This window comes from Globicephala melas, chromosome 2, assembly GCF_963455315.2.
Source record: "Globicephala melas chromosome 2, mGloMel1.2, whole genome shotgun sequence".
Taxonomy (NCBI): domain Eukaryota; kingdom Metazoa; phylum Chordata; class Mammalia; order Artiodactyla; family Delphinidae; genus Globicephala; species Globicephala melas.
In genome coordinates, this window is record NC_083315.2 from 34,538,434 (window position 1) to 34,549,802 (window position 11,369).

At 41.9% G+C, this 11,369-nt stretch overlaps 1 protein-coding gene across 3 annotated transcripts in view; it reads right to left on the reverse strand.

Annotated features, from left to right (window-relative positions):
• EFL1 (elongation factor like GTPase 1) overlaps positions 1-11,318 on the reverse strand; it is a 136,295-nt gene extending 124,977 nt beyond the window's left edge. Inside the window, exons 1-4 of one of the 3 annotated variants that reach the window (XM_030878478.2) lie at positions 11,215-11,318; positions 10,339-10,448; positions 7,426-7,493; positions 5,859-5,943 (exon numbers count right to left, since the gene is read on the reverse strand). In XM_030878478.2, coding sequence (XP_030734338.1) covers positions 5,859-5,943; positions 7,426-7,493; positions 10,339-10,429 — 244 coding nt within the window. In that variant the 5' untranslated portion in view covers positions 10,430-10,448; positions 11,215-11,318. Of the gene's footprint in view, positions 1-5,858; positions 5,944-7,425; positions 7,494-10,338; positions 10,449-11,214 lie in introns of those variants that run through there. The other 2 variants (XM_060293775.1, XM_060293776.1) reach the window with 2 other exon arrangements.
• Positions 11,319-11,369: the final 51 nt, after the last annotated feature.

An 11,369-nucleotide genomic window follows, 5' to 3' on the forward strand; every position in this document is an offset into this window, starting at 1 on the left:
GTAGTGGCAAACAGAGAATTCTCCCATTTTCTGTGAAACACAACGTAAAAATGTCTGCTGAGATTGTGGGAGAGGGACCGAGAGGTAGACCGGAAGAGACTAGAAGGTTTAGGAGAGCTGTTGGAGAGAATGAGCAAGGCCCGACAGACAACATAGTGGAAGTCTGCCAGCAGCCCAAGGACCAGCCGAGAACCCAGCCCAAGTATAAGGAGAAAAAAGTGTAGAGAGTTAGCTCTATCAAGGGTTACAGTTTTACTGGGAGGACAGAAGGTGAAGAAAGCAAACTGAGGACCTTGGCAAGACTGTCAGCAAAAAGACAAATCTGGGTTGTATGAGGCAGGAAGTAAACGACGGACAGTGATGAGGCTCAAGAGACTGAAGGGCTTTCTGCAGTCAAAGAACGGGTACCTCGCTACACAGGCAAGAGAGCTGGGAAGAGTAAAGATGGTGGAGAAGGGAGTATTTGAATTTCAAATGTCAAAGATGAATAGTTGTGGATGATGCTAAAATCCAGCAAGTAGCCACGCCAGAGGGAGGGTGAAGTGGAGATCTACACGTCACTATTGATGAAGCCATGCCGTTGGAGAGGTCATTTTCAGAAACGGTAAAAGCTACCTTGGTGGATTTGGGCAAAAAGGAAAACAATGAGCCAGGTGCAAAGTCATTAGTGAACGGGGACTGGGGACTGTAACCGGGAGGTGACAGTGGTAAGAAAGGGTCGAAAATAACTGGATGGACAGTAAGAGTCTCAAAGGAGATGGAGTTTTAAAGCAAGGGTGGAAGAATTAAGCTTTGAACCAGAACTAGTGAACAAGGGGAACAGCAATCCCATGTCCTAACCCAGAGACAGATGGAGCATGAAAGAATGAGAAGCACTCACTTGAAAGAAGGACAAGAAAAGCAGTGTCCTCAGAAAACAGCCAGCAGGAGGAGAGGGGAACAGCAACAAAAGATGTTGCGGATGCAGGGGTTATTTCTTTACCTTGGGATGTTTTCAGAGAAAGTTTTGAGAAGGGAACAGTGAGAGGTTGAGGGCAGAGGAGGTATCAGAAGCACAGAGAAACATGGGGAAGAGATTGCTGAGAGGCCAGATCACAGGACTTCCATCTTGGGTGGTGACCAAAGACAACAGGGATGCGGGTAATGGTGGCCACAAGATGTCTGTAAGTAGTCGCAGCAATCCCTGGTGGACAGGACACATTTACACTTCAGGGGGAATCAGCCGTGGCCAGGACTGACTGATTTCCAAAGACTCCTGGTGCAAACGAGGAGTCTGCAAACGTAATTACTTGGCTCCCAGGACTACTACCACATGCTAACTACTCTGTCTTCAGGGGAGTTTCTTAACCCCTGTGAACTCCATTTTGCACACATGTAAGATGAGGATAACATCCATCTCACAGGATTGCTGTGAGGATTAAACAAAATCACGCATATGAAGCAGCTGGCTCAGAATCCAACTATTGTGCACCCATTTTCTTAGATCTGGCATCAACTGAATGCTTCACAGAGTAAAGCATTCATTATGTTAAGAGGAAATAATCTGATCTTTAGTCAGACAAGGGACAATGGAACCCTTCCCTCCCAGCCCTGGTCCCAAAGGAAGAGGACAGAAATCAGAACCTCGGGTTAACGTTCACATATCTGGAAGGGAAGGGAAGTGACTGATACGTGTTGGCCTTGTGTGAATCTGGATGGCATGAATCAGTTTCCCCACGGCCTAGTCTTAAGAGATTAAGACCAGAGAGCCACAGAGTTGAAACCAACATGTGTGTAAACTGTCCACTTGCCCACAACCACAAAGCCCTATGGAGGTGTTTACAAAGAGGTGACCTGCACATGGATCTCTTTGCAGAAAGTCCCGCCATATCCTTGGTCTCCACGTTTGGAGTACATCCAAGCTACTGTGGCTGCCACCTGGGTAAATACTGAGTATCCCACTGAACCAGGCTGTTAGCTAGGAGCACATATGCCTGAAGTACGAACTGAAAGCCTGTAAGTTAAAGCCCACTGCAATTTGTTCTACATAGTGCTTTACAAATTTTTAGTAAGTTGCCAGTATTTTAAAAATTGGAGGATTTTACCAAAAATCTTGATGCCAACTTTTCTTGATAAAAAAAAACAAAACAGAAAAATACAGGCATCAGTCAGCTGCAGCTGACTAGCACTAGCCCCCAGCCAGGTAGTGGGGGGTGTTTCATGGGTGGGCAGAGTCTGCTCTCTAGCTCATAACAGTCCCACCCAGACCGCCTCATTCATGCAGAGCTGTTGACACCAGCACCGCGTCAAGAACTAATAATATAGTACTTAATAATCAAATTAGACTGGTGTTGGAATAAGTAGTTAACTCTTTGGGGGGAAATTTAAGTTAGACATCTACCTCACAGCTTGCATGTATACACATACATGTGAACAATTATGGTAGGATTAAATGTAAAAACTGAAAGTATAAAAGAACTGGTGGTAAACTAGAAGTAATTTTTATTTCAGTCTTGTGTTTTCATGTATATTCTACAACATACTGAATTTTCTATAATACATATAAACTTGTAAATTTATTTAAAATTTTTAAAAAGACGAGTTAGAATGAAAAATTCATTTCAGAAGTTCTGCAAGAGCAATATTTGCTCACAGGTATAAAGAGTAGGTAGAAATGACAACAATAGGCCTTCTGACAACAATAGTCCAGGAATTTCTAAGTATTTAATCCATCTGAATACATTTCTCTCATCTATAGTTGCATCCTAGGCTAAAGGATTCAAAGGTATTACATCCTCTTAGGATTTTTTATAGTATGCATATTGGGATTGGGATTATTTCCTAACTCTTGAAATGACCAGATAAATGTATAGTATCCTTGTGGGAAGGGCACAAAGAGAGGTGGCTAAGAAATAGGAAAATAACAAGATTTAACAATATGGTCCCAACATTTGTACCAAATTTTAGTCACAAATGGAAAGATGAGAGAGGCTCCATTTTCTCAAGGAAGAACTGGGGCCCTGGAAAACGCTAAAATAAGAATATCACCTTGATGGTTTTCAACACTCTATCTGTAATATGCATAGTTTTGGTACGCTTATTTGTTTACCTTAAATGAGAAAAATACCTTATCTTTCAATCCATGTGAGGATTTGAAAAAATTTTTGAAAGCTGGTTAAATTAAGAGTCAAAACAAGAAAGCACTTCATTAACATTTAGTACAGAGATCCTCAACTAACAGGGCATTTGGAAGGGGCATGGGAAGGAGGGGAAGAAGTGGTAAACACAAAAATCACCTGTGGAGTTTCTTCAACCATCACGTTTCCCTCCTCCAGAAGGGAGACCCCCTTCAGGCTGTCCCACCTTCACAGCAGGAAACGCCCCATTCCAGAGAGTCAATGCTGAGATAAGGATGAGAATCTACCTCATCTCTCGGATGTTTTGAGAACATGTCTCAGTCAACATCCCCAACTTCCATCCCCATTTTGCAGATGTGGAAAGCAAGGCTCTAACTGTCAAGTGTGGTGACTGCCTAACCCACAGCCCCTTCTAGGCCATCACGGTCACAAAGAAACATGTTGAATACTTTATGGCTCCACTCCAATCACCACTGATCAGACTAGGAGATGACCATCCAACCACAGACTGGCAGTCCATAGGTGCAACCTCTGCCATAGTCTGGCATCAAAAGACAAGCTGAGCAACATCCTGCTCTTGAGATGTATGCTCGTAAACGTAGGAGAAAGCAGCAGTAAGCAACAGAACTAAGGGAAAAAAACGGGAGCTGAGAGGAGGGGTCAGGGAAAAGGGAGTTCATGAAGATGGAGGCACTAAGGGTAGGCAAAAGCTATAAAACAGAGAAAAGACTTACAGGGTAAAAACAGATAAAACAGAGAACTCAACCCAAGGATGACAGGGGAGTTCCAGAGGGAAGATCCGTTAACTTTTACTGATGGTCTCTAGAGCCATCCTGGATCCAGAATCAACAGCTGCCTTCACTTTCTTTGAGATGTCACTCCAATAATGCTCCTGCTTTTGGATTTTCATGAATATTGTTTCCAGTATCATTTCACACATATTCTGTCAATAAGCCATCCCACCCCATCCCAAGCTAGCTTAAGCCTCTGCTCTGTGCAATCAAGAAAGTATATCTAGGACAGTCTGAGAGCAAGTTACCCAAGGTCATACAGTTCAACAAAATAAAGATTAGACCATTCAATTCCCTGGGACCTATAGCCATTTTCCTGCAACACTGTACCACAAAGACAAAAGGGAACTGCAGTGACTGAAGGTCATGATACATAAAGTAAACCTTAATAAAATGGTTTAAAAAGGGGTGAAGGAACTGGAGACAAAGTCCACAGAGCAACTAAAATTGACACTAAAGTAATCTTCAAATGAAAACAGACTAATGAGTGTGGAGAAAGGAAGGCTACAAATGTCTTGAACTCTATAAAAATACGGAGAGAAAAGAAATAAACTGACCACTGACCCATTCACTGGATCACAGAATGACAACGTCTAAAAGGTGAGAGGTAGATTTTAAAAAATAAGGTATCAGTTTAAATACTAAACACTGGGAATTCATGTACGTAAAAGCTTCAAAACTGGTTTAGTTCAAAAACACTGTAAGACTGACCTCAAAGAGAACAGTCATGTCCCACATAGTACAACCCTTGGTGTCAGTGCCAGAGATATGAAGGATAAATCACAGGTCAGTCCATTAGGAAAATGAAATATAGCTTTATTATTTTCTTCTAGTTATAAAAATTCACATTTTGTGTAAAATTTCCAAACAGTGCAAAATAAATATTTTGAAACGTGTAAGTTTCACATAATCCAGCCACTAATAACTACAGTTAAGGTTCTGGTATGTGTCCTTCCAGACATCTTTATCTATATACATAATATATTCTTATTACTAAAACACATTCATATCTTATAAGTATTTACTCTGCAACTTGCTTTTTGTCTCCTACTTTACCTTTTTTATATAATTACATATAGGTCAAACAGTTGTTTGAACAGCTGAACAGCATTTCACAGCATGGATGTATCAGTTTACTTAACTATTTTCCTTAACTATGTAAGGTTGTTGGTATTATTTTCCCTATTACAAACTTTTGAGTGAATGTCAATGAACATATATCTCATGTGCTTGTATGACTGTTTCTGTCAGATAAATCCCTAGAAGTGTTACTGTCAAAATGGCATCCTGGGGCTCCCCTGGTGGCGCAGTGGTTGAGAGTCCGCCTGCCGATGCAGGGGACACGGGTTTGTGCCCCGGTCCAGGAAGATCCCACGTGCCGTGGAGCGGCTGGGCCCGTAAGCCATGGCTGCTGAGCCTGCGCGTCCGGAGCCTGTGCTCCACAACGGGAGAGGCCACAACAGTGAGAGGCCCGCATAACGCAAAAAACAAAATAACAAAAGACAACAACAAAAAAAATGGCATCCTGATCTGGGGATAAAAACTATAGTGATTATGGCAATGCGTACACAGTCAAGTAAATAAGACTCTAGATCTAATAGGCAGGCCATAGGACAGAAGGAGGACCTAGCAAGGAAATGGGACAGTAAGGCTGAACCAGCAAGGTCCTAAGACTCCAGACCTTCCCTCTGAAGAAATCTATACAATCACCTGAGTGGATGGGGACAAGTGTGAGCTGCCAGTTCTTCTGCCCTCAAGCCAGTCAGAGGTCCCCGTCTGTACTCAAATGTGGACAGCCTGACTCTGATCTGACAACAGATCATCTGGAAAGGCCAGAATGAAATTTGTGGAATGTAAAGCAAAAAACCTGAGGCCTGAAACTAATTCAGGAAGAGAAAGAAGGACACAAAAGATACAAAACCATTGTTCTTTAAAACACAGATCGATTTACCTTTTGCATAATGTAGTGAAATGGCACTGGATTTCATAGTGATCCCTCGGACCTGTTCATCCTCTCTGCTGTCCATGTACCTTAACTGTAAAAATGCAACATATGCATCCGTATTTCCCAATGAATTAAAATGTAATATTAAAACGGACTGATTTGGATTTTTGTTTTAAATACTTGAACTTTTAGGCGTATTGCCATGAAGTTGTTCGTTATGTCCCATTATTACCTTCTTAATCTCTGCAACATTTTTCTTTCCTAGTACCACTTATTTCTTCCACCTTTCCTTTCTCCTGATCAATTTCTAACTTTTTATCAGTTGTAATGCAAGACAATCACAAACTGTTTACATTGCTAGTATTTTTTTTAATAGGCTTTATCTTTTTAGAGCAATTTTAAGTTTATAGAAAAACTGACTGGAAAGTAAAGAGGTTCCCAAGCATCCCCTCTCCTCCTACACACACAGTTCCCCCTATTACTTACATTTTATATTAGTGCGTAGTGTGGTACATGTTACAAATAATGAACCAATATCAATACACTATTATTAATTAACGTCTATAGCTTACATTAGGATTCAATCTTTAAATGTACTATGACGTGTCCACCATCACTGTATCATATTTGTTAGCTGTATTAATCTTTTTGAAGAACAAACTGTGGCTTCATTGATCTTTTCTAATTCATTAATTTATGGTTTATTATTTCCTTTCATCTACTCACTTTAGAGTTATTGTACTTTTTCTCACTTCTCAACTGGGAAAAATAAAAGCACTTTATTATTTCATTCAACCCAGTTTTTTTAGCCTTCTATAGACAGTATCTTCGGCCAGTTCCCCACCCAACGTGCCTCAAATGCCCAAGTCTTCCTTCAGTCTCTTAGGTCTACTTTTTTAATTCAATTTTGCTTCTCTACCTCCTCTTCTCTATATTACCAGTCACCTGATAAATCCTACTGACTATATCGTAAATTCACTGAAGGGAGGAACATCTCTATCTTTCTACTACAAATAAATTATTCCAATTTCTTTCAGTTCACAGTTAAAAACAAAGGTCTCTATCATTTCATTTCCTAAAACATGATCTTCCTTCGTCATGACCCTCAAGCTTCAGAAGCCTTCCTTTGGTACTTAGGTTAGCCTTCAACGTCTTTGTAATCTGATACATTTTTTCTACCTGCACCATTTGCTCTCTCAGTATAGGCAAACGTTCCACTCAAATCAAGCACAACCCACAAATTAGCCGTCATGCATTTTATCCACATTATTTCCCACCGTGAAGCATCTCTTCCACCTGTGAAATTTTCCACAATCATGCGAGGTTATCAAATGATTGGTTGCAAAAACTCATTCTTGCACTTATAAAATATTCATATAAAGTAACATAAAGCAATATAGAAATAACTTTTTCTCAACGATCTCTTTTATCTTGCTAAATGGACTGGCAGCTTCTTAGATGCATGAACTATGCTTCATACTTTTTCGATCTTTAAGAACACAACTAAGGACTCATCACATTGTAGATTTGCTAATACTAACTGAAATGCAAGTATATATCAAATATAACATACCTTGCCTGCCAGGCGGCTGGAGATAATGCCATTGCTAGATATAAGACAGTCAGCCAGAGTAGTTTTTCCTGTTAAAGTAACAATATTAATTTAAATTGATTTCTTTTTTTTAAAGGGTGAAGTAGGTAGATTGTATCGACAAATTTAACAACTAACCATAGAACTGGTTTAGCAAATATTTCCTGTTTACCTCTACTAAGTGAAGCAAGATACAACAGGCATTTTAATTAGAACTTTGAACAAAACGTCATCTGGAAGGACACAGATTCCAGCACTCCACAGTGCTGTAATCTGTATCGCCAACCCTGCGGATCAACCTCACTTTAAAATCCGTCAAGCAACATTTATTTTTAAGGACAGAAAAAATGTTTTTAATTCAGGCATAATTTACACAGAGCAAAGTGCACAGACTCTTAAGTGATAAGAAAAACCACTGTGCCAATCAAAATATAAAACGTCTGACAAACAACTTGTACAGTACTCAAATCTGTCCGACGAAGAATTTGATCAAGTTTATTGTAACTATTACATCAGTCATCAGATATCCATAACTGTGTCCAGGCGTATAAACTTAAACTTTTTTTTTTTTTTGGGGGGGCGGTACATGGGCCTCTCACTTTTGTGGCCTCTCCTGCTGCAGAGCACAGGCTCCGGACGCGCACGAACCCAGCCGCTCCACGGCATGTGAGATCTTCCCGTACTGGGGCACGAACCCGTGTCGCCTGTATCGGCAGGCGGACTCTCAACCACTGCGCCGCCACGGAAGCCCTAAACTTAAACTCTTGATAGCTCAGCGTGACAAAAGGATAGCACAGCAATCATTTTTTCCTCTGGATGATATACTGGGTAAAACATCACCAAAAAACAATGGAACATTATCTTTTGCCATATTTCCTCATGTATGGCCTCAGCTGGCTTTGGCCAGTTAAACTGTCTGAAGAAGATACCCATTTGGCAAAGAAATTCATGAAATTTACCCATATCTCCTACTGTTTGCAAGCCAATGGAGGGCATCAGCTACACTGCAGTGACCAATGCTACCTAGTATCCAAACATAAACCCAGGAATCTACTCTAATAATAAAAGAAATTCTTATGATACTCAAGTACCCATTTGGACCTTTAATACTGTATTACGTGCTTGTCATGTAAATATTATGTATTAGCATATAACCCTAGAGCATCACTTTCCTGCTTCCAATGGAGTAGAACATTCTAAGTACGGAGAGCATATATCCCCCCAAATGCAAGTGTCAAGAAAGCAGCGACTTTGCTTTCTTCACAACTGTATCTCTAGGACCAGAACAAGGCTTGGCATATAAGAAACATTCAATGAATTATCTGTTGAATGAATAAATGAATCACAGGTTTTCTAGGATAGTATTATCTTAACATACTTTTAAATGGTAAATTTTAAAGTAATTTGCTGTACACACACGTGCCACTGACTTGCCGCATGATTTAATTCACAAAGCAAAAAAAATACTTTTGTCAAACATCATGTCCTCAAAACGTGAGCAGCATAATTATAGAAACTCATGGGGTAGGGTTAGCCACCAGATTTGTATACAAAACTCATTCTCAGTTGCCTTCACCTACAAAGTGATCCATCACCTCTCCCTTTAGTTCCCGTAACTACTTCACTTCAACTATTTTACCAATGGCAATAGCCACCTAACCTCTTTTCTGTCCTTCAATCCATCCAAAACACTCTCACCGGAGCATTCTTACTAAAGTACTATTTGATTACAACATCCCTGCTTTATTCTGTTCTCCCAATGTGTCCCTATTACCTAATAATAAATGCCAATGATCATCTTCATGATAAAGCATGTACCTGCCAAGGGCTTCTCCTTATCATCATTTAATCCTCACAATGCTATAAGGTAGGTTTGGTTTTTATTCCAGTACACAGAGGCTGTATACTGAAGCTCAAAAAGGCAAAGTAACTTGAAATGGAGTTTTGAACTCAGATTGTCTAACTCCAGAGCTGGAGCACTTAACCCATATCCTTGTGCCTAGCTGGCATGAAGGGCTCTTTAAGATACAGCCCAGCCTACCTCTTCACTTTTCTCTCTTACTCCCTCACCTTCAGGATGGTATATAGGTTTTATTTCACACTCCCAATCCTATCACTTTGCTGTGGCTACATGAACTAAGAAGGAGTCTGAAACCAAGCGCGGGCTTAGCAAGAGGCAATGCTGTGGTATGAAAGCAATGTCTGTGAGAAGCTAAGCGCCATGCATCCCTGTCCCCCTCTCATGTCCCGTGCTTTGGTCACATACATTTCATTCTCCCCTTGCTGACATTATTCCCACTTGAAATGTGTGCCCCCATCTGCCATCTTGAATCACCCGTCCGGGGGGTCATCTCTAACACTGTTATAAAGCCCTTTTCTTAACCCATTACTAGCTTCCCGACCCTCCAGTTCTCTCAACCCTTAGAGTCTACTTTTTGCCTGCCTCACGTTGTGCTGCCTCAACCCCCAAATCACCTCTCTATATAGCTGCGCTGGTGCCCTGTGCATAAATCCTTACCTTCTGACATAGCTAGCAAAATACCTCAAACTTAGCAGATGTTCAATAAACATCGGACGAGTTAAACAGAATCACATAACACAGGTTCTGAGGACATTATGTCAAGGCTACAGACGTATTATATTACAAAGCCATTTCAAAATACTTGACAAATACTAAAAAACTCAACTTCTCGTTTAAAAGACAACAAAATATACTACATAGAAGAATAACAATCACCAGTTAGCTGTGTTCCTCCCACAGCAAAGTTTTAAAGGAAATAAGACTTGCCACTTAGCAAGCATCACTCTCAACTGCCCACAGCATCACTCCACTGACACGTGTGGAGACACACCCCCTTAATTACTGAAAATAAGCCATTTAGAAAGGATTCTTACCATGGTCAACATGAGCCAAAACACAGATATTCCTGATGTTAGCCGTGTTTTTCTGGAGTTGAATCATCTTATCCAAACTGTTCAGCACCATGGTCACTTATTTCCTGTGACTAATAGGTAAACATGTATTACAAATGGCTGAAGATCGGGGCGTTAAAAGATAAAAGTGTCTACTGCTGGGAGCTGACAAGACTTCTCGAGTCCCTTAAAGTAATAACCCAACGGATGCTTACTGAAGGGACAGACCCATCCAGGCCCAAGTCCAATTTGAGCACTTCAACAAATACTGTACCACGACTGTACTTGCGGAGTTTACTCATCCTTCCGGATCGGCCCTTTGCGATGAATCACAAAGCTCGTGGGGGTTGGGTGCACAGTGACACCTGGAACTCTGCCCCGTACTGTGTACTCGGGCATTATTTCTCCAGGTCAGTGATTACATACTGGAAGGGTCTTATGCAGGAGGGAGAGAAGATGCCGACATCTCTCTCTTCCCCTGCTCGATCCTTTTCCAAGCCTCTCCTATTACTCCCACTTGCTTTCACTGGAGGTAAAACACCCAGCTTCCCGACTACATTTTGGGGTCACGTGCAGGTGTACTGAACGTGTTCCATTCCTTTCCACACTGGGGAAACCAAGAAAAAACAAACCCTCAACTCTACATTCCCTTTATCCTCACTTCCTTTTTCTTTGAGAATCCCGGGTCCGCACTGAGAAACGGCCGGGCCGGCCCAGACACTACCCTCGCACGGCAGCCGCTCTCAGCCCGGGCTCGTTCCTAGCTCCGTCCACTCCCTGCCGCCGCGGCGACCCGGGACCCCCACTGCCTGGAGTTGGCGGAAGAGGACGCCCGGACGCCTGCGGGCCCGCACTTACCGGCTGCCGCCGCCCAGCCAGCCCAGCTCGAATCACAGCGCCGACCACACCACGCGTATCACAAGCCCCCTGACCTCCGCGTCCACCTTACGCCCGCGCGCCGGGGGCGGGGCTGAGAACGCACGACCTTTGACCCGCCTGCGTCTCTGGCGTCG